We start from the raw sequence: 22,332 nt of genomic DNA, 5'->3' as shown, positions 1-22,332 counted from the left end.
GATTGTAATAGCGTACGCTCTATTATAACTAATTAAAAGCTGTGTACTGTTAAGGATAATTTCTAACCAACTATTAAATATTACTATTCTCGGCATATTACCCCCATCACCCACTTTCCCACGTCAACCCCCCCCACTCCCACTGTCCTCAGATATATGATAATCTACTCATTCCTCGCATACGGCCGCATAGTCGGCCCCTCCCACTTATGCCGTCACCTTACAATTTAATCCCCACAAGCAAACAACATAACAAAGCCCAGCACTGGCTCCATATAATTTATGTTCTCCGCTGTAACTGGCAGGGTAGATGGAAACGTCAAAAAGATAACAAAATATGTTGCGAAAAGAATGGCAAGCAAGTTCATGGGGAGACCCTTTTTGCCCAGCGTGAAGGTACCCTGTGGGATATACTGTGGCGCAGTGAAGCGCTTGAACACGGGGAGGATGAGGAGGATCAGGTAGGGGATGTAGAGGTCTAGGGTGCTAAGAGAGAGAGGATCGCATTGAATGCCGTGGTGGAGCCGATTTGGATGAAGGAGAGGGAGAAGATGCACCAGCTTTGGCATCGACCCAAAGATGAATATTCTCCAGTAAGTCCAGGGAGCAGCCCTTCATACATACCATTGTATGCTTCTGGACCCCTCTGGCCCAAGTTGGTGGGTTTAGCTTCTTCATTCAAGCCTCGGTCTGCACCAAATGGCAATATACTGATTAGAGTAAACTGCTTCCTAACTCTTCAGTTGTATACAATTATGCCTACGCAAACGATAAAAATTGATCAACCATTAAACCACATCGGCACAAAAGGAACATAACTTTGAAAATCAGGAAGAACCAATTGGCCTAAGAGGAAAATAGCAGTCCCTGCAATAAACCCCCTAGTCTGAATTTTACAAGCACGCGCCCAGGAATCCTTCCTCCACGCACCGAACATGCTCAGGGGAGCACCACCACCTTTGAGCCGTGCATCAAGCGTTACAATCAGTTCATCATCATCTGGGACCATCGATGCTGCCATCCGAACCAATATGACTCGAGCAGGAAGAGCAAGCCAAAATTTAATTAATATGGGAGCAACAGCCGCAAGTGCGTAGACATGACCTCCTGTCTGGCTATTATCCAGGTTTTGGTCAATGTCTATCTTTCCCACAGCCTGTATCAGATAGAGTTCAATGAGTAGCGTGATTGGGACTGCCGGCCTGCACAATATAGACTCAAGCAGGGCTATAGGAATCACTCGGACCCAGCAGTTCAGGCTGGGAAGGCGTTGGTAAAGAAACTTCGGTGATGGCCGGGTGATGGCAATGTGGACCCAGAGAACTTGCAATTATGCCAAAATCGCTACGAAAATTAGGGAGCGGACATCTTGTTTGAGTGGCGAGTTGTCATTGATTGGTAGGAGAGCTGGGAGGATGGTATCTCGGGCTATGTCGTGGATGAGGACGAGGGCGAACCCTCGGAGGTAGAACGAGTTGCCGACGTGGGTACGTAGGTGGTTAATGGTGGTGCAAAGAGAGCTGGTGATATACGTCGCATTTCCTGCGGTTGAGGGTTGGCCGCGTGGCCCTTCAATCATGGATAGTGTTCCGATGAGCATGGTGTACGAGTATTGATTCTAAACGGTTTAGGTCAGTCTTGGACGAAGCCGGGTTGGATTCCAACACTGACTAGCCATGACAGTATCATCAGAACTACCGGCAACAGCATGTCTGGAAGAGAGAGAAAGAGAGGGTTCGGGGAAGTCAGAGAAGCGACCCAGGAGATGGAGTATATAAAGGGTGTTGACGAACGCAACCTAGGCGGAGGGCAGGATTCATAAGATATTCAGTGAGTTTTTAAGAGTCAATGGAACGTATTGGTAATACCGAAGACTTACCTATTCTTTCGAGCTAGACTATTTTGAAACAGTTTATGCAGTTAGGTAGTTGTATTCTGTTCTCTAACTGTGGTAGCACTATCCCTGTACCTGACCCTTAGTTTCTAACCGATGCCAGAAGAGTTTTTTTTTTTTTTTTTTTCTTCATTCATACTAGGAATAGTTAACTACCCCGTATTTGGCATTTATTGCGAATCGAGGCAGGCTCAGTAAGCCATAGAGCCCCAAATACAAAATCAACCTAAAAGTCTGATGGCAGTCTTGTGTATAAAGCGTCAGGTATACAGTAGAGAGCAACATGACTGATGCTTCCTCTCAGACAACATCTCTCCGCTATAAAGCTTGTCAAATTTATGTGGACTTTAGTATACGGTAGTAATACTAACGTCAGGAAGCATTACTTTGACCGGCTAATCCGGCGACTTCTTGGTGCTCCTATTCTTGGGATGTTATATTACGGTCATTCTGACATGCACCACAGCCTAGTCATGTATTTGTAACTCATACGGTATGTATCTTTACACTGACAAGGGTGTATGGAGCTGAACTGTGAAACATGCATATACAATTTGTGCACGATGTAACAGAGTCTCCAGTCAATCCCTGTTCCATTTATTGAAAAGTACGGAGGCCTATAGCGGTCACTGCGCAACAACAGGGCTATAGTTATTTTTTACCGTATTTCTACCCCTATCTGTTTCAAAATATATAAACCGGGTTTTTGGCACTTGGAATTACAGAGTAAAGCTTTTATAGAATTTGCTGTCGCTGAGACGGCATGCCGGTCTGGAGTCGTAATCCATACCAACACCAACATCTCCTGTGGCATAGTAAAATCTACCAGCACCTTGGTTTTCGGTTTGTGCAGGGACCAGAGCGATACCCTCGTGGTCTGGGCCACGTCTCTAGCTGAAGACAACTTGGTAAACATTATAGGTAATTGTCTCGACAGACATAATGATCACGATGTTTCAAGTGACGACGTTTTTAATAGATGAAGATGATAGTATATATCTTGAGGGCTAGAGAATGCTGAAAATATACATTGTCAGAAACGCCGAAAATTACTTAGTATTTATATCTTGAGATCGGGGACATTTGCTCATAGAACGTGTAGTAACCAGCCCATAGAATAACCGCCTCATGGAGATTCAGGCGGACCAAGGCAGGAGCTGAGCTATCCAGTACGGAACTAAGAGTATGCGAAGCCTCCGATGATACCACAAATGACAGGTTGTGTTCGCCATGCAAGCTTGGTCACGGCGCTTCGGAGTATGATGCGATGTGAAATTGGTTGGCTCTAGGCACTTGCTCCAAGTACTTCAGCCTCGTTTCCCTATATGTAACCATATATAAATACCCTTCAGAAGAAGGTGCAGTCCCAAGTAATCAAAACTATTATTGGTGGAGTTTCTAAATATTTATTTTGCCTACGGATCCAACCACCCAGAATAGTACGGAGGTAACTTGTAGCTCCACGACTTTTGCGCAAAATATAATGCTGTGTCACAGATGACGATGAAACGGAGCTGTGTTGAATTGCAAAAGCCCCTTTATAGATACTTCTTGTCCACTGTATTTCCTAAGCTACTTATATACTCTTAGTATATGGACTAGGTTCTCACGAAGACCTCATTCTTTTACGAACGGCCTGTAAAAGTCAAGGGTGTATTGGACTGTCCGTATAGAGTTGGAAATTAGCATACGCAAAAGAACGTAAACACCTGGAAACACTTACCGGTCGAGAATGCCTCCGTATTCAGGGACATTATCAATCTCTAAGTTGAATTCCTGACCAGCTAGTCAGTAAATTTATAGATCACGAAAACTACCAGGGAGGGTACGTTGTGGGTAAATGGCCCCTATATCTTCGATTACCATTAAAATCTCCACTACGTCCAATCCATAGAATCGGCCTCCAGGTCTTCCACAAATCTTGCTTCATTCGTTATCTACAAGGAATCGGTCAGTATTGATATCAAGTAACAGATTATATAGATGGAGGCCACCTACATTCTCGATCGGAAGACCGATTTGCCCTGCAATTACTCCCTTGAGTCTTTCGTCAAAAGTAGACATATTGTATTCAAGGATGATCGGGCAGCGTGGGGGTGTTGATGTTTACTGCGTCCGATATTTATACTTGGGTAACCCCCTCATCGGTGCCAAATCTAGCTAGAGTTTAACCTAAATATAATAGAAACCTATTCAGAGGTATTCATAGTGCACGTCAACATTGCCTACCAAACTTCAGGGCATCAGAGTATACGCTGATCATTCCTGCCTGCACTGGAGCCACCAACGACTATGCGACCGAGATATGAGGTCCCAGGAAAACGTTGACTTGGTTCGCATCTTCGTTGTAGCCTACGACGGCCGCTGATAATAGTGACGGTTATTTCGTGCCTCTGGGGTGGCTAGTATCTTCGCTCATCAGGTGTTCCTCCGCGGTCTTCGCATCGGATGTGCGGTTTTCGTACCGAGAAGGTAGAGCCAGCGATAGGCGCAACAAATCAACCCCGCCAGACTTGCGAGGGCTATAGAATCAAGTGGAAAACAAAAGTCGGACTTCGTCCCTCGAGTATGTATATTAAGTGTTGGTATTCCACGACATGGAACGTCATAGTTAATTCCTAGTTGAGCAACAATATCGCTATTCATTTTCTCCTAGAACGCATACATTATACAATGGAACAACCTGGTCAGTAGTATATTATGTCCTGCATAATAGAAATCTCCAATACTGATAGCAGCAGAACACCGAGCAACTTTCACCCTCCATTCTCGCGAGTATCGACTCCCTCAATGCCCGACGGTCGTCGTATGTATCGACGGCTTCGACCCAGAGTATCTTCAATCCGGACTCGACAGGGGCCTACTCCCCATATTCGCCAACTTCATGAAGAACGGATTTCGTGCAACCGAAATGAGCTGCATGCCCTCATTCACCAACCCCAACAATGTTTCAATCATCACAGTTGCACTCCCAAGTATCCACGGCATCGCAGGAAACTTCTTCCTAGACCGCTCGACCGGCAAAGAGACCATGATCTGCGACGACTCATTACTCCGCGGATCCACGCTGCCCAAGCAGATGTCGCAGTGTGGAGTGCGCGTAGCAGCTGTAACGGCCAAGGATAAGGTGCGCAAGATCCTCGCCCACGGGCTAAAAGGTGACGCCGTTTGTTTCTCGGCGGAGAGGGCTGCCGAATGCACCCTGGCGGAAAACGGGATCACAGACATCGAGCAATGGGTTGGACGACCTGCTCCCAGTCAATACTCTGCCGACCTGTCCCTGTATGTACTGGATGCAGGCATTAAGCTGTTGCAGGAGGACAAGTCTGACTTTCTCTACCTCACGCTGTCTGATTATGTGCAACACAAGCACGGCCCTAGCAGTCCGGAGGCGGATGACTTTATGAACGCCATTGACGAAGGACTGGCAAAGCTGGCTGCGATGGCGATTGTTGGCGTGACTGGTGACCACAGAATGAGTCGCAAGTCCAACGATGCGGGAGAGCCCAATGTATTGTTCATCGAAGATGTGTTAAACGCAAAGTTTGGTGAGAATGCAGCACGGGTGATCTGTCCTATAACGGACCCGTTCGTGCGTCATCATGGGGCTCTTGGGTCATTTGTGCGCGTCTATCTCAGGGATCAGACCCTGTTGGAACCGGCGCTTGCTTTCTGCCAGGCCTTGCCAGAAACCAAGGTTGCTCTTAGCGGAAAGGATGCGGCGCAAAGGTACGCTATGCCCTTGGAACGGGAGGGAGACATTGTGGTCATTTCGACGTCGTCGACGGTCCTTGGGAGTTGTAGGTCGGATCATGACCTGTCCAGTGTAATGGACTTTCCCCTGCGATCTCATGGTGGATTGAGCGAGCAGGCGCTTCCGGTGATCATGTCAAAGGCTGTTAACAATTTGCAGGCCGCAAGGCCGAGAAACTGGAACAACTACGACGTCTTTGATTTGGTGTTGAATTGGGCGGTATGATGGGGGTGAAGGAGGAAAACACTCGGGTGGCTCAAACCGCATATAACTGTGCTTAGTTTAACTGCTTTTCAGTAACTTTATGGATACATGGACCTCTACACTACTTGGAGGTTGAGTGGACTACTTATTGTATTATAATTTCGTTTCATACTTGGAGAGATTGCCATCAGATGAAGGATACAAGTAGGTATCCAAGGCGTAACTATATTAATCGATTAGTTAACTAAGATTGCACAAACAGGAGTGGCTGCACGAGAGTCTAGAGGGCTTAGTGGTCACATCACAAGGTATCTTGCTTACCATGCATTCTAGTTATGAAGCTCGTCTTGTGTGATGTGTTCCGAGTGACTGACTTGATTCTAGATTTCCTTCCAGCCGCCAGATGTAAGACGCAAGGCTCCAATTTCTCACTCATCACTGACTTTATCTTTGAGTTGTCAGCGGCATTCTTCGAAGCACTGGCACAAGAACGCTACTTCTATACGAAACATGCAACTCTTGTTACATTGCCCGTTACTATACGAAGAGGTACAAAGTACTGAATGCCGATAGGGAGAGTAAGCCAACGCCACTAAGCCAAGATGGTCACCAGACCTACGAACCGCAAAGGGTGGTTCTGTTCTTACATCTGAATGACGGAGGCAGTTCGAGATGTATGAACATCAGGCAAAGCCGCAGAACGGTTTGCCTTGTAGCACAACAATATTGGATCAAGATGGGCAGCCGGGAAACAACTGCTCCTCTTCCTGGTCTTTTACTGTACAATTGGCTCAAGAACAGGAGTTGACGGGACTGGTGTTTTCTACTAGAATCGATACAGAAACCGGGCAAAATGGCGCTATCTACTAGGACGAGGTAAGCCCATCATTGGGTTACACGAGACATAGCAAGGTGAGGCCTTAAATGTCAGCTGGTATTGACAAAAGCGAAGTTTTAAGACCAGATACTTGTTGGTGAACGACTTTTGTCGAACGGGCTTATTATCCTGGGGGTCATCATCACCCTCCGCAGTGTGAAGCAAGGGATAAAAACGCACCCCGCCGTGACCATGAAACGCTACCAGTAGACTCCAAGGGGCTGGGAATGTGGCGATCTTTTACGCTCATGTTTCCCTCATTAGGATGACCAGTGTAACTGAAATAGCTTCTAGTAGCGAGAAACCGTACTTGACTAGACAAAGGTCCTAGCGAATCGGCGGGCAAGATATCTCCTGGACATGACTATAGGTAGAAAAAAGTCTCACTCAACATCGCCCTTTATTGGTTTCGGTGCAAGCTATGAGTAGCGGTAGTACGTAATGACGCTCAGACCTAGAAGCTGAGTCGGTGGTAGGTGACTGTGTATGCAAAATAAGATGCAACGCTATTTTGATATCAATCCGGTGCAACCAGTACCATTACAAGCGGCATGGCGCGAGGCCTGATGCGATTTCCTGAAGACTTTCGTCCTTAATTGGTTACAGTTATTCAAAAGCATCGTATAGAGTAGCAATGGATGGACATTCGTTGACGTGGGATAAAGGAAGACTTGGGATATAGCAAAAGGAATAGTTTAGAGAATGAGACCTGCAGTTCTCGTTGTAGACAGAATCACTAAGTTAAAGCATTTACCAGTAAATCAGTGCTCAAGGAGTCTTTAGGTTATCTAGAGGAGGAGCTGATTGACCAACTAGGCTGTGCTAGCTGACACTGTTCTGGACTGTGTCGAGAAACATGTTCTGTGCATTGAGCTTTTGTCCTCTGAAAAAAGGCTCATTGGCGAGACACCAGAGGATTGATCTTGTTTCTCGTATATGCTAATTTATAGAAACTGGAATGATGACTGGTATACCGGGTCAGCTGGCCTACAAGCCATGACCCAAACCGGACAGTATCTTGAGCGAACATGCTATATAAGCCTCCATAAACTCCCACTTTTCTACCCTTTTTTTTTTTTTCCCATCACAACAGAATTCGCATATCTTATCATCTTCAAAAAGAAAAATTGCACTTCGCATCTTCTTGGGCTCTCAAAGAACTCAATCTGCCATCATGAAGTTCCTGCATACCGTTGCCCTCATTGCTACCTTCACCATTGCCAGCGCTACGCCGACTGGTGACACTCCGTCCCAATGCACTGCTGCGCAAGCTAACAAATGCTGCACTGGTCTGACTAATGGCATTCTGAATCTGAATGTTCTTCCCGCGCTTTGTCTCCGTAAGAATTGACCCTGTCTTTGCACTTTGTGTTATCACTAATAGGATGCTAGCTCTCGTGGGAAGTTGCAACAACCAGGCAGCCTGCTGTGAGACCAATGGAATTGTAAGTGACATGGCTGGAGATACTTCATGGTAAATACTCATGGACTCGTCACAGGGCCTGTTGAACTGCCTCACTGTTCAGGTTTAGATGACCGGACGCTTGGATACCAGATATCCATATTGAATCAGATCACTGGGATAAGGCTCGCACTGGAGGGCATGAAGCTTCTTGCTTGTTTGTTTTGCTTTTGATGAAGTTATGAACGCGATGCATCGCTTGTATGGACACACTCATTTAGCACAGGGATTAACCCAAGCCAACAATCCAATGTTTAAGTGGATTATTAGTTTGTATTGCAAAGGTAACAGTAGTAGAGCATTAAGCAGAAGTGTCCTAAATATCTGCCTCTCAGTTCGAGAATGCCTGTATTTTTGTAGTTCTTTGTCACTCCTAATTGTTGGTCCTGGGTGGCCTCCATATGAGCATATGGGACGAGACTAATCCCCGGCCTGAGCCTGCACCTACCTTCCGAGATATCGCCTACAAACAGAAGAATTCAACTCAATAGTGAGCTAACTCGCAGGGTAGTACGTCTCATATGAGTCACCACTCTCGGAGCAAAAGATCGTCAACCAGTGTACCTTATCAATCTCTACACCACCTCGAGCTGGTATTACCTACTTTAGATGGGATGAGCTTAGGGAATATTGATCTGATAATTTTTCAACCTTGAAGTAACACCGCGAAATCACGTATACACTATAATTAGGCGACATAGCACCTTTTCATGATTGAGCAGGATCTTGAGAAATCACAAATATAACATTTTAATTAGTGTAAAGAAAACAGCAGCACTGAATTTCATTAGAATAGATCAAACACAAAGACATTTTTTGAAACATAACTCGGCATACAAAGCCGTCTGAGGGCATCCGAACTCAGAACTGTGGGACGTCACCGAAATCCATGTATAAAGTAATGAATGGCATTCGGAATGACACAGGACAATATCAAATAACGAGGTGGAATATGGGATTAACTTCGAAACTCTCTGCAATGAGTTATTAGTCGAGCTGAGCAACTTCTCGCATTTCAGACCGTTTGTACACACTCTCAATGCTCAGCTCCCCTGGAAATACCCTAGTATCTGTTGAAACGGCCTAGTTCGTTCGCGTCAGCAGTGGCATTTCCTGAACGATATTGGATAGGACAAACCCGTCTCAAAGTTATAACCAGCTCGAACCCAATCTTCCTGACCTCCATAATAGTGGATATGGTTCCCAACAAACTCCTTTGTTGCATTGGGAACTTCTGTGGCTTTTGGAAGATAATCTGGGTTTTCAGCGCAGAAATCGAGGAGAAAACCAATATCTTGAGCATCTGTGTCCTTCTTCGTCTCTGTAGATCGGCCATTGATTGAACCACATTTTGCGTTCAGAAGCAAGGCTGGCTTCAAAACCTTGGCATCTTCAATCGTGATTATTTCGGTGTTGTGATCAAAGGGCTCTTTAAACAAAGTAGGCGGCGTTAAAATCTCGACTTCTATGTTTTTCGCCTTATATGTTGTGTAATTTGTTCTTGGTTGAACTTCGAAGTCAGAGGATTCACGAAGTAACCGCCTTGCGTTGGCGGTTCCACCCCGGAGAACAACCAAATCTACATCTTCAGTTGCCCGAGTCGAGCCTAGAACCGCACACGCACTGCCGCCAACAAGGGCATACTTTTCACAACGAGCAAGTGCGTTTCCAACCGCCATTGCAGCCTCACATATTTCTTCCGGAGGATGAGTATCTGACCGAGACATGATGACTTTCCCTTGAACGTAAGGTAAATCAATAGTCAATCCAAAATATAGATTAGTGAAGGGTTACCTAAATGAGTCCCACAACCGGAGCTTTCTTCCTTACTGAGCTCCCTCTACAAATCCAAAGCCAAACTCACACGGCTTGGGGGCAATAGGTGATGGGCAACTTCGTGTTAACTCCAAATTCTCGGTCTTCGTCCGGTATTTGGATATAGTATAACGTTGCTTCGAAGTGAGGAGATACTAGACAAGTTAAGGGAAATGAAAAGACTGCCCATTGAGAATGAGCTGATGGGATGCTAGTGATATTAGAATACCTATGGGAACTACTAGTCTACTACATCTACTACATACTAGTACTCACGTGCCCCACGCAGAAGTAAAGTGAATGTCAACGGAAAAGGAACAAACCAAACAATCAAATCAAGGAAATAGGTCCTATTCCAAGCCGGTTCAGGAGTGCGAGTCCCTTGAGCCACTGACTGCCTTGGAAGTTCTAACTTCTGACTGGGTTAAAATTGCATAGTTTGAGTCGGTCAGAGCTTCATCTTTGGATATTAATATCATAAGAAAAGGCATAAAATAAATTAACATAAATACTTTTTCAATATAAATATACTTTACTATTCTTTAAATTCATATTAGCTCGGTGTATACCCAGTTAAATTTTGTTGTTTTTTAGAATAAGGGTTACATGTATAAGTTATAACCTCTTGTCTGCCTTAAGAGAAAGAGAGATCACGTGAATACTCTCAGGCAGTCAGAGCGGGCCCTTCTTGCCCCACCAAGTGGCGCTGTCCAGTGAATGTACCAGCACAAAGCGGCGGTTTACCACATCTAGTTTGAATTAGAGCTGCAACATCTTACCTATAAACCTTACCAAACCTCTTGTATTCTACAAGGATATTGTGGCCGTATGAAATTCAGACTCAACTACCACCTTGGCACGGGGGAGGACAGTGTAAAAACAAGATACAAGCCTTGCCAAGTATTTTTTGACCACCAAGTCCTTCACTGCATCTGGTTTGAGGATGCTCTTGTCCACTATGGGGTTCCTACTTTTGTGTTTGACCTATATATCCTCGTCCCGGATATTGACCTCGCAGCAGATTTGCTCGTGAAGGCTGGGTGGACGTTTGATATGCAAAAGCCATATCTGATTGGAAACGCAAAGGTGGACTTAGTGACCTTCCCTCAACGACGACTAATATCCCCTAATGGCCAAACGAGAACTGTCCTCCTTCCCGCTGTCAACTGGAAGTTTCCTCTCACCACCGACACACAACTAGAATATGCGCCTTTGGGAAATGGGACATTACACAAGGCGCCATTTCCGCCATTGGCAGGCTTGCTGGATGCACTGATCGAAATCTGGCTGGATTGTCCTAGCGATAGTGCAATGTTGTCAATCGTCTTGGCATGCCAAATCTCCTATCTCTATGCGCATGTTCCAGCCTTGAAGGAGAGGTCGTTTGCTAAACAGATGAAATATGAACATCACCAGTTTCATTTTGATGTATTGGCAGGGATGCGGAGCGGTACACTGCCATTTCGAAGACACCAGCGAGCTATTCGTGATGCGCTGTTGCAGGGCGAGTATAAGCTGAGGGAATGCTCCGCTTCTCGTGATAACACGGATCTGTTTTCTCCTCCAGGAGATATCGCCTCCAAGTGAGTTGAAGACGAGCAACAGAAATAGGATGCTCTTGAGTCAACAGAAACGGAACGCTAGATGGGTCTGTTGCAAGTGCCATGTGGAATCAACATATGACAAGTCCATTCGAGTATGAATAAATACCCTTCACGCCTGCTAGGCTATGTTATTGAGTTAGCATTCATTAGTGATCCAAGCATCGGTATGCATATTGTTAATGTCCTCTTGCGTCAAACGAAAACCAGACTGTCCAGAGAATCTCAGATCCAACCAATTCTGAGAGGATTCTATCAAATATGCTCTCCGGGATTGTCCATTCCATCGACAAAGATAATAAATAATACGGATAGATTGAATAGTTTGCGTCCAGACCCGACAGCTAGATACTAGCGATAGCAGGCCGGAAGAGACGAAAGTAGTAACAACAGCTCGCGCAATTCGCAGACCGCGGTCAAAATGACTATTTCTGGCTGAGTATTCACCGTGTCATCATTCTCTGGAGTAGCTAATCGGAATCCGCTTGATATGTCTACACTGGAAAACTTGTCAGAACGCAATGAACTACATTATACAATCTAGAATCTTTACAAGATAGAAATATCGGGACTTGCAAAAGTAATCAAGTATCCTTGTCATTAGTACTACCACTACCACTAAACCTTGATTCTACACCAACTCATTTACTAGTCCGTACGCTTTTCCTAGTACCGACTGCCGAGGTTGGTAGCTTTGATCTTAGGAAATGAATCCAACACAACATATCAATATCACAAACTCTATCCATATAATGCTCACCTATAGATCCACTCGTGGCTATCTCAAGTCCTCGTCACCCCTTTATCTCAAGAAGTATATCTTGATGCTAAATCCCAGAATAGGTATCGTTCACGTGGACCAGCTCATAGAATCACTAGCCATCAATCAGGGCTATTCTAATTTTAATATACTTTCTTTCATTTCCCACCCCCAAAAAGAGCGGTGACGAAAGTAAAACCATTCGTCAGCACAATCAAGAATCAAGATTACCATCCTCGGTCCTACGGAGGGAAGTAGTCTATCAGAGCTCAAATCAACCAGCAACAAGGCGAGACCCGGAACTAACTTAGCCCCAAAAGAGTCAAGGAAAACAAACCCGATCGGACTTAGGAAGTTAACCTTTTCCTAGAACATCCGGTATGTTGTGTATGTATGTACTATGTACCATGTATGTATGTAATGCAGAAAGCTTTGGAGAGAACCTTAGGATGAATCTCCACCTTGCCCTAACCCTGCTAACTACGGGTAGTGTACATGAACTAACGGCAGGGATTAGGTCCTCTACTCTTTCCAAGAGAATGGAGTCGAAGATGGTAGTCATGAGATTGGTAATTTTCGTTTTTCTTTTCCTTTCTTACTTTCTTAGAAGGACTGAACTTGAATATCGGGCATGAGAAGGAGTCAAGGACCACTCCAGTGTTTCACTCAAGGGCAACAAGGCGAAATGAGTCAGAGCGGTAAAAAAAAAAAAAAAAAGAATAAAGGACTGTGGCCTGTGGCCTAGTAGTGTATACCTCCATTAAATTGTCTGCTATTTTCTCTGGCCTATCATAAAGCAATTTTGTCACAATGTATGCGGGGACGCTGCAGAGATCGTCGGGGATTGAATATAACGCGGACGTCGATTGGTACCTTCATTTCCCATGGAGTGTGATGGAGGGTGGGCGATGGGAAGGAGAAAAAATTTTCAATGCACGAGGGACCGGGGTCGTGGCCAAGGATTTTGAGAGATTTAAATTGTTTAGGAGTTGTGGAAGTAATAAATAAATATTTATTTAGGAAGCTTGACGACGTGTTGTTCTTTTCAAAAGAAAATAAAATTAAAATTAAGTTTTATATAAACGTGCCCGGGTGTGCAACGCTGGATAAAAAAGTAAGCAGGGAGCAGTATCACTTGAACTAGTTTCACAAATCCATCCACTGAATAAACAATCATCATTGCTTTTCTGCATTGATCTGATGCTATGGGACGTAATCCTACATCAGAGGGGGATTTGAAATGCTTCGACGCTAAGGACACCTTTCAGACTTTCTTAGGCGATGGGTGCCTGCTTGCCTGTCTTGGCTGCATATCGTCTGCGTCGCTCGTCACAGAAGAAAACCCAATGGAGGGCCTGAGTCAGTCTAGTGTGAGAAGATACAAAAAAAAAAGACTCATTTTGATTTTACCAACAGTCGTCGGGTTACGTTATGGTATAATTTCTGAGGACTTGAAGACTGTCTGGTGCAGTGGAAGTAACACAGCTGACCGGCTGAATACCCTAACTTTCTACCCAACTTCCGAGCTGCTTCCAGGCAGATGGCTGTAGCCTATTATTGTCACCGTATTTTTATCTTCTTGATTCCAATCGCCTTGGACGTCTCGCATAGCCACTCTTCCTGCGGCTGAGGATTCCCTCCAATACAATACCATTCTTTCGAGTTCTTTCACCGAGAGAAAAGGTGAGTGCGTGACAGTAGCCTCACTATTGACAGTGCCCGGGTGCTTCTGCGCCTTGTTCACCTCGTGTTGCTGGGCGCTATCTGGAGAAGAAGTGAAGAGGAAAAACAAAGGCACTGGTGCTCGGTGCTCTTCTGAGATCTGGACTTTGTGTGTAATGGAGGGTGAATCCGCCAATGATGGTGAAGAGAAATACTAGCCTTATTCTGGTTGAAATCACCCTGTGAGGTCGGGGATTTTCCTACCGTCAGACGTGCAGTCATCAAAAGCTAAAGATGACCAGGCAGAAGTACAGTACATTACAAGGATCTTCCACGGTCTGAAACACAGCCATATTATTATTATTATTTTGTTTGTCCTAGACCTGCCGAATATCTGGACTTGAAAAAGCCGACTTACCCCTCTTGAGTAGGTCAGATAGGAGAAGAAATATATTATAATATGCTTTGACCCTCGACTTTTGTTCGAAGACTTTCTTTCCCTTTGTTTCTTTCCTGTATAGTAGTCTTTTTGCCATATACCCCCCTGTCCGATTTGTCTTGCGATTGTTTGTCTACGTACGGCTTACTACGTCTGGTCTTACTCATTGAATATCTACCCCTGCTACAGGCGGAGTCCTCCGGGAAATGGCGGTCATTAACCAGAAAACCACGCCGCCGGCGCCTCCCGCCCATCATGCACCGGTTCAACAGCCGGTCAATCCAGCTCTCTATCCAACTGTTTACCAAGGGCTTCCAGCAGGACTCTACCACCCATCGGCTTATCCAGGGGCCTATCCATTCGCTCACTCGGCAGCGCGCCAAGCTTCCTATCCCACACCTCACCCAGTATCCCACGCGACAGCTCACCAGGCATCTCATCCAGCAGGCCATCCAGTTATCCACCCTGGAGGTCATCCCGGAGGTCACCCTGGAGTCCATCCTGGAGGTCACAAACTGGGACACCAAGGAGGCCAACAAGAAGGATACCCCGGGGCCTCTCGTGCGATCCATACTACCACCCCGCGCTCTATAGATCCCGCCAAGGTCGCCGAAGCAATGGCCCGCCAGCATGCTACTACAGAGAGAGCAGCCTCAGGCAATCGGCAGAAAGCGTCCGACCCTACCCCGGCAAAAGTAACAGACTCGCGCCCCTACTTTTATATTGGGTTTACCTTCTTCAAGAAAGATGCGACCCCTGGCCACAAGCCCACCTGGAGCCAGGTGGAAAGGAGCCAAATGCATCTGACACAAGCGGAGTTGATCGGCATGGTCCAGAAGCGGGCGAAGAAGCACCCCGGCGTCCAACAGTACCAGTCCCTTTCAAAGGCAAAACGCACCCATGTGGACCAACTCATCAACGAGCTCAAGAAGGAGGATTCTCACCTAGAGTGGACTTGTGCATATGTCAAGGAAGAAGAACGACAGATGAAAGGTAAGAACAATAAGCGCGGAGACTATGAGACCGTTTCCATGGACGTTGTGATCATGGGGAAGCCTATTACCTCTTCGCGTCCCAAGGTAGCACAAGTGGAGTTCGAGTTACCTAGCAAACCTAAGGAGAGGGTTGAGCCGAAGGCCGAAAATCCCGTGGTCATCGATGAGCCTCGGTCATTGGACGTGGAAATTGAAAATGTCCCTCAGTGGACAAGGCCTAATATGGGTCATGCACAACAACCCCAAATGGTGCAGGTGCACAATGTCCCACGGCAGCTTAACCCCGAGCTCACTCAGCAAGCTCCGCCACCGCCGCCACCCCCTCCTCAGCCTCAGGCACAGCAGGCAGGGGGAAGACCATTGGTTAACCATGGACATCTGCCACAAGGAGTTCCGGCTCATTTCTCTTTCGGGATACACCCACAGGCAGCCATGCCCCACGTCGCGCGGGCCGCTCCAGAGAAGGGTCCCGCAATTGATGCCCTAAAAGAACATGCCAGAGGCGCGGCGAACGCTGGCGCACAACCACACATGCCTCACGTCGCGAGAGCTGCTCCGGAGAAAGGCCCCACTGTTGAGGTCCTGAAGGAGCATGTTAGAGGGGTCCCTGCGGGTGCGCACCAGCGTCCACAGGTAACCATGCCCCACACCGCGAGGGCGGCTCCGGAGAATGGCCCAGCGATTGAGGTTCTAAAGGAGCATGTCAGAGGCGCTCCAAGCGCTAATGCGCAACACCTAGGTATCAATAACCTGTACAGCCCAGCTGGGGGGCCGGTAACCAATAACAACCCCCGGAAAGAGCCCTCCCATCCCTATGAATCTCGTTCCTTTGAGAATGTCGCCCAAGGAGGTAGTGTCAAACCACCCAACATGGCGGACTCAGAGTTAGAATTGGCCCCCGATTCCAGCAGTATCGGGGATGAGGATTCCGAGATCTTCGACTTTGAAGAAGTTAGCTCAGTGACCGATGACTCTGAGCATGAGGGAGAGACACGCAAAGAAACACAGCCCTGGCGTGGAAGTCTCTTTCGCCGGCATTCCTCTACTTCAAGGCGCCCTGGGCCATCTCGATACCGCTCCCACTACCGGAAACAACCATCAGGTGCATCTGACAACAGACAGGGTCGCACCAAGTACCCAAGTGATTATGTCGATGTGATACCTGCCGACAGCAGGGATTCCGACAAGCAACTATGGAGGGTCCATAGCCGAGAAGTTGCTCGGCAGACCCGAGATCGCCCGAAGATTATCCACGCCCCTGTTAGTTCCGAGGATTTGGATGCACCCGAGCTCGACGAAAGATATCGTGGGTCACGAGCTCGCAACGATATCCGGACCCGAATTCTCGATGATCGGGAAGCACGACTCGAGCGCCGAGAGAAGCAGTTAGACTATCGGACGCGGATGCTGGATGTATTTGATGAGAGGTTGGACGATGCCTTGCGCCGACGCATGTCCCTGAGAGACGCTGGTCCATATTACTCTCGACAGTATTATGAAAATTATTGATTTGCGTTTTCTTTTCCTTTCATTGTTTTTCGTTGCATGATTCCCCTTTTGTTTCACTGTTCCTGTTATCCTCGGGCCGCTTTTTTTCTGTTAGTTTCTGTTATTCTTTTCGGGTGTGAGTGGGGGATAGACACTAATAACGTCATTCACCGGGGGACCGTTTTGTATACCAGCGTTTGTCGAGATGTATTGCGTTTAGTGTATACGTTCCATGTGTGTATTTTCTCAAAAGAAGTTCGAATGAGTCATGAATATGAGATATGATCTGCACCTTACCGCATTATAACTGGGATTATTGCATAGTATGGATCCGTAGAGGACAGGATGTTCAGGACCAAGTCAGCGAGTTGACAGCGCATTGCATGCACCCGGTGACGAGAACTTATCGATAAGCCCCACCAATCCCGGCCTCAGGCAGTCGAAACCCCGCCATGGAGTGGCATTGATTTGGTTCGTTTTTCTTCCGTCTTCTACCTTTTATGTCATCGCTTTTCCCCGTCGTCTGATCTTCTTCTACTCTTTCTTCCCATACTCAACTTGACAATCACACTGTCTTTCCTCAACCAAACTCGTCGTATCTTCCTTTCACAGAAACACACATTCAAAATGCCTCGCCAATTCTTCGTCGGTGGTAACTTCAAGATGTACGACATTACCCTCACTACCACTACCACTGCTGCCCCGCAATGCCTTTACCCCTCTGACCTGATGCCACACCAACAACCACCAGAAAGCTAACGAACACCCTCTGTCTCTCTTGCAATACAGGAACGGTACTGCGGAAAGCATTACCTCCATCATCAAGAACCTCAATGAGGCCAAGCTCGACGAGACCACCGAGGTCGTCGTCTCTCCTCCTGCTCTCTACTTGACCCTCGCCCAACAGGTCGCCGACGGAAAGAAGGTTGCTGTTTCCTCCCAGAACGTCTTCGACAAGCCCAACGGTGCTTTCACCGGTGAGATCTCGGTTTCCCAGCTGCAGGATGCCAAGATCCCCTGGGCCATCATTGGACACAGCGAGCGCCGTGTCATTCTGAAGGAGACCGACGAAGTATGTTTATTTCTCTATCTTGCAGCACATCCGTTAGCAATTGAGTCACTAATTGGTTTTAGTTCATTGCTCGTAAGGTTAAGGCTTCCATTGACGGTGGCATTAGCGTCATTTTCTGCATCGGTGAGACTCTTGAGGTATGGCTCACATGTCCACTTTCCGCTCTCGACCTTTCCCCATCGGAGAAGATTGCATGATCTGGTTTGATTAATGTCTTGTGTAGGAGCGTGAGGCCAACAAGACCATTGAGGTCGTAACCAAGCAGCTCAACGCTGCCGCTAAGGAGCTCACCAAGGAGCAGTGGACCAAGGTCGTCATTGCCTACGAGCCCGTCTGGTAAGCACCTTCTTCCTTGACATCATGTCACCCTAGACTGTGGTACTAACAGGTGCAACAGGGCCATCGGTACCGGCAAGGTCGCTACCACCCAGCAGGCTCAGGAGGTCCACGCCGCCATCCGCAAGTGGCTCGCCGAGGCCATCTCGCCCGAGGCCTCTGAGAACACCCGTATCATCTACGGTGGCTCCGTCAGTGAGAAGAACTGCCGCGAGCTGGCCAAGGAGCCCGATGTTGATGGCTTCCTGGTTGGCGGTGCCAGCTTGAAGCCTGCTTGTACGTTCTTTTCTTTCCCCTTCCTGTGTATTGGTAAGGTGCTAACGTTCAATTGCAGTCGTTGATATCATCAATGCTCGTTTGTAAGCAAATCGACGGTGTTAATATAGGCTATAATCATTTTCTGGTTCCTTTATCGATAAATTTATGACGTTTCAAAATTAGTTCTATGATCCAAATATCAAAATGAATATAGAGGTTTTCATATTTCAAGAACATATTATCACACGGTTCATCTATCCCGCTCTAACACTAAATATATACATCCATGCAAAAAAACCGTGTCGCCTATACAAGGGACCCAACACCCATTATCTAAGAAAATCAAACATTAAAAAGAAAATTAAGAAGAATACAGCACCGAAACACCCACGCCCCTCCAATACGACGGCACACCCCCACCACTACTCTGCCCCGACCCAGCCGCAGCAGTCGCCCACGACGAAGATGAGAACGAACTCGGTCCCAATCCCACCCCAGCACTCACCAGAAGCTCCTTGACGCGCCCCTCCCAAAGAACCCGTACATTCCACGACTGATCGACCCGAATCTTCAGAACAGAGTCGGTCGCCTCCTCTTCTTGCCGTTCCTTCGGCTCAGCAGGCAAAGAAGGCAGAGACAAAGGCTCAGAAGCGCGCATCTTCCGTCTCGCCCATTCTAACCCATCATCTTGTTTCCTCGATTTCCGCCACAGTTCACAGCCAGCTACCATCTCACTCTCCCAGCTATAAACATTGAACCCGAAGCGGGAACTAAACGCCAGATTGGGTGATGCACGGAGCGAATACGTCGTTGACAAGGAACCCGTCAACGGTGTCAGCGTTAAAGTAAGCGTATACGGAAACGTAGAGATAGGGGTACTCTGATTCGCCGTCGCAGACCCCGTCGCCGTCGACGCAGGCACATCCGTCGCAGCGGGGAGAGTACTAAACCTCAGACCAGTGGACATGCCAATGAGCGATGACACAGGCGAGTAATATGCCTCCGCGCCGGCTGATAGAAGCGATAGGCGCGGCGCGGCGGTATCTGTCGCGGAGCGAGGGTCGGGTCCGAAGTTCCATAGACCCCGCCAGCCGAATAGCGCATTGTCTGTGCTGAAGAGGTACTCGTTGCTGTATTTTCCCGTGTCGTGGGACAATTGCGTGAGGAGGGATGCCTGCGGCGCGGATTTGGAGAGCGGAGGGCCTCTTGTCGAGCAGACCGCCAGTGTTAGATGCATGGTTGGGGAGATACGACGGAGTAAGAGGGCGTTCAGGGTTGTTGGGGGTGGGAGGTGTAATGTTGCGTGCAGGAGGGTGGGCTTGCTGGCGAATGACGGTTGGACATTTTGGGAATTATCGAGGATTGAGTTCCAATTCCAGTCTTCGATTGGGGCGATTGGTGGCGTTACTTGACGGTAGCCTGGGGAGAGTTTGCGGAGGGGGATTAAGGCGCTTCGGCTTGGTGTGTTGGTGAAGGGGACGGTGCTGTAGAGGTAGGACACTGAGCCGTCGATTAGGCCTACTGTGCCGAGGGTGTAGCTGGTTGCGAAATTGGGGGTCGATAGAGATGAAAGATGCACGCGTAGACGCTCGGGAGTTGAGAAATCCAAGAGGGCTGTGTGTCTGTTAGTTAAGGGGATCTTTCAGAAAGATAAGAGAGAAGACATCGGCTACTGACACTGGGCTGTGGCCGTCAGCGACGAGTATGAATTGTCGCGATTCCAGTTAGTCCCCTCGGCGAACGCGAGTTGGATATAATCCATGAAGTCGAGCATTGTCGGCCAATGACAATAGTTGGTATAGTACGGTCAAGAGAGAATCAAAATCAGAGCCTCCCCCCAACTAGATCATCATGGACCAAGGCGAGAATAATGCCAACGGTCTAATCAAGACTTCGCGGTATGTCAGTTGACGGAGGCATTCACAGCTTATTTCCCCATGTAGTTTAGATCTAATCGGATAAGCCCCGCATCAACAATATTCCGACTGTTATCAGTGAAGAAAAAAATAATTGATTTTCGAACTCCTCCAAGTCGACCCATTTCCGCGCTTGTATATAAACCCCATTTTCCCCATCAACCGGGTCCAAGAACGTCGGGGTGTCGATAATTTCAAAACCGAGTTTTCGAATTTTTCACCCACAACTCCGCCACAATGCCTCGCTCTAAGCGCGCCCGCGTTGTCCACGAGACCAAGACCGCCAAAAAGTCCCACAAGGAACAGACCAGACGCTTGTATGCCAATATCCGGGAATCTGTCGAGAAATATGACCATCTTTTCGTCTTCGGAGTTGATAACATGCGCAATACCTACCTGAAGGATGTGCGCACTGAATTCGCTGATAGCCGGTGAGTTTTGTTAACCTTTGCGGGGGATTGTTCATATTTTGATATTGAACTTTTTTGTCCCGTGGCCATGGAAAATTGGAATATATTTCAATGCATGAATACCCTAGGATAGATGGCTAACATCTTCGCAGTCTCTTCTTCGGCAAGACCAAAGTCATGGCCGTCGCACTGGGCCACAACCCCGAATCCGAAGCAGCCACCAACCTGCACAAGCTCGTTCCCTATCTGACCGGTGCCGTCGGTCTCCTCTTCACCTCTCGCGACCCCGAGTCCGTCACCAACTACTTTGACTCCTTCCGCCCCTTGGACTTCGCCCGTGCCGGAACCGTCAGCACCCGGTCCTTCAGCATCCCCAATGGCCTTGTGTACTCGCGAGCCGGCGAGATCCCCGCCTCGGAGGACGAGCCAGTCAGCCACACGATCGAGCCCGAGCTGCGTAAGCTGGGCATCCCCACTCGTCTCATCAAGGGCAAGGTTATGCTGGAGTTGACCGGTGACCAGGAGGCATTCCCCGTTTGCCGGGAGGGAGAGGTTCTCGATTCGCGGCAGACGACGCTGCTCAAGATGTTCGGCGTTGCTACTTCTGAGTTCCATGTTGCGCTGAAGGCTTGCTGGACTCGGGAAAGTGGAGAGGTGAAGATTCTTGAGAAGGAGCAGGGTGGTATGGAGGTTGAGCAGTGAAGTTGGGGTGGAATTTGGGGTTATAGAAAAAAAAGTCTTTTTTCTGATTCTTTTTTATGTCTTCTCTTCTTCGACGAAATCCCCTGGGCATTTCTTGGAGTTAGGTATTGGCGCTTGCTTTTCTGCTTCTTTCTTTTTTCTTTCTCTTGTTATGAGTGGTACCCGTTTATGACGGGTTCTTCATTGCTGGATGAGCGTATGATGGACATACATAAATACCAAGCTAAAATCCTACCATAAAATACACCGACAGTGACTATATCTCGGCATGTTACATGAGGATAAAATAAAGAACGATTCCGACCATTACCTTGATTTACACTGTACGAAGATACCTGGCATCGGTTATTGGTTGTTGCAGAAAACCTTACCTGATCTTCTTACCTGACCCCCGTAACACCTCCATGAAATCCACCTAAAGACGTTGACTACCTAAAGTACATACTTACCCCGTAAAGAGCAGTGCAAACCCTGGAGAAGAGGAAACTGACAGGGTAGAAGGACATGCAAGCAAGCAGAAGAATAACTCGATAAGGAAAACAGTAAAAAAAGGGGTCGCGACCAAGTGTCCGGTTCTAGTAAACGTCGACTCTCCGGGAAGGAAACGGCCATTCCAAGGATCAAATCATGATGAGACCCCAGCGGTGTATATAGAATGCCTCGATTCAGGCATAAGATGAGGATGCG

At 47.4% G+C, this 22,332-nt stretch overlaps 9 protein-coding genes across 9 annotated transcripts; 6 read left to right on the top strand and 3 right to left on the bottom strand.

Moving 5' to 3' along the window:
* Nucleotides 1-781: 781 nt before the first annotated feature.
* On the bottom strand, nt 782-1,710 carry BDV38DRAFT_269664 (uncharacterized protein; the record flags this gene model as incomplete). Its single annotated transcript, XM_032057007.1, has 3 exons — nt 782-1,282; nt 1,349-1,618; nt 1,672-1,710. 3 exons carry the CDS (start codon nt 1,708-1,710, stop codon nt 782-784), a joined length of 810 nt encoding a protein of 269 aa, XP_031915958.1.
* Nucleotides 1,711-4,567: 2,857 nt separating this feature from the next.
* Nucleotides 4,568-5,873, top strand: BDV38DRAFT_280805 (alkaline-phosphatase-like protein; the record flags this gene model as incomplete). Its single annotated transcript, XM_032059396.1, has 2 exons — nt 4,568-4,580; nt 4,636-5,873. 2 exons carry the CDS (start codon nt 4,568-4,570, stop codon nt 5,871-5,873), a joined length of 1,251 nt encoding a protein of 416 aa, XP_031915957.1.
* A 1,966-nt stretch (nt 5,874-7,839) lies between these two features.
* On the top strand, nt 7,840-8,644 carry BDV38DRAFT_241449 (uncharacterized protein). The gene is made up of 3 exons (XM_032054020.1): nt 7,840-8,069; nt 8,122-8,174; nt 8,229-8,644. Exons 1-3 carry the CDS (start codon nt 7,904-7,906, stop codon nt 8,259-8,261), a joined length of 252 nt encoding a protein of 83 aa, XP_031915956.1. The 5' UTR covers nt 7,840-7,903; the 3' UTR covers nt 8,262-8,644.
* A 534-nt stretch (nt 8,645-9,178) lies between these two features.
* BDV38DRAFT_291149 (uncharacterized protein) lies at nt 9,179-9,918 on the bottom strand (the record flags this gene model as incomplete). The annotated part of the gene is made up of 2 exons (XM_032061676.1): nt 9,179-9,261; nt 9,330-9,918. The coding sequence occupies 2 exons, from the start codon at nt 9,916-9,918 to the stop codon at nt 9,179-9,181; spliced, it is 672 nt and encodes a 223-aa protein (XP_031915955.1).
* Nucleotides 9,919-10,753: 835 nt separating this feature from the next.
* BDV38DRAFT_41778 (uncharacterized protein) lies at nt 10,754-11,954 on the top strand. The gene has a single exon (XM_032063315.1). The coding sequence runs from the start codon at nt 10,835-10,837 to the stop codon at nt 11,591-11,593; it is 759 nt and encodes a 252-aa protein (XP_031915954.1). The 5' UTR covers nt 10,754-10,834; the 3' UTR covers nt 11,594-11,954.
* Nucleotides 11,955-14,268: 2,314 nt separating this feature from the next.
* BDV38DRAFT_41746 (uncharacterized protein) lies at nt 14,269-17,245 on the top strand. Its single transcript, XM_032063314.1, has 2 exons — nt 14,269-14,276; nt 14,332-17,245. Exon 2 carries the CDS (start codon nt 14,675-14,677, stop codon nt 16,970-16,972), a length of 2,298 nt encoding a protein of 765 aa, XP_031915953.1. The 5' UTR covers nt 14,269-14,276; nt 14,332-14,674; the 3' UTR covers nt 16,973-17,245.
* Nucleotides 17,246-17,578: 333 nt separating this feature from the next.
* BDV38DRAFT_269659 (triose-phosphate isomerase TPI1) lies at nt 17,579-18,722 on the top strand (the record flags this gene model as incomplete). Its single annotated transcript, XM_032057006.1, has 6 exons — nt 17,579-17,616; nt 17,741-18,023; nt 18,086-18,160; nt 18,247-18,359; nt 18,421-18,635; nt 18,694-18,722. 6 exons carry the CDS (start codon nt 17,579-17,581, stop codon nt 18,720-18,722), a joined length of 753 nt encoding a protein of 250 aa, XP_031915952.1.
* Nucleotides 18,376-20,499, bottom strand: BDV38DRAFT_41523 (mitochondrial distribution and morphology protein 10). The gene is made up of 2 exons (XM_032063312.1): nt 20,295-20,499; nt 18,376-20,231 (listed from the first exon to the last, which is right to left on the bottom strand). Exons 1-2 carry the CDS (start codon nt 20,389-20,391, stop codon nt 18,979-18,981), a joined length of 1,350 nt encoding a protein of 449 aa, XP_031915951.1. The 5' UTR covers nt 20,392-20,499; the 3' UTR covers nt 18,376-18,978.
* On the top strand, nt 20,232-22,037 carry BDV38DRAFT_41505 (ribosome assembly factor MRT4). Its single transcript, XM_032063310.1, has 2 exons — nt 20,232-20,964; nt 21,096-22,037. Exons 1-2 carry the CDS (start codon nt 20,771-20,773, stop codon nt 21,643-21,645), a joined length of 744 nt encoding a protein of 247 aa, XP_031915950.1. The 5' UTR covers nt 20,232-20,770; the 3' UTR covers nt 21,646-22,037.
* Nucleotides 22,038-22,332: the final 295 nt, after the last annotated feature.

This window comes from Aspergillus pseudotamarii (assembly GCF_009193445.1).
Source record: "Aspergillus pseudotamarii strain CBS 117625 unplaced genomic scaffold BDV38scaffold_14, whole genome shotgun sequence".
Classification (NCBI taxonomy): domain Eukaryota; kingdom Fungi; phylum Ascomycota; class Eurotiomycetes; order Eurotiales; family Aspergillaceae; genus Aspergillus; species Aspergillus pseudotamarii.
Note: the sequence above shows the minus strand (reverse complement) of the source record. Positions and strands in the feature narration are given on the sequence as shown.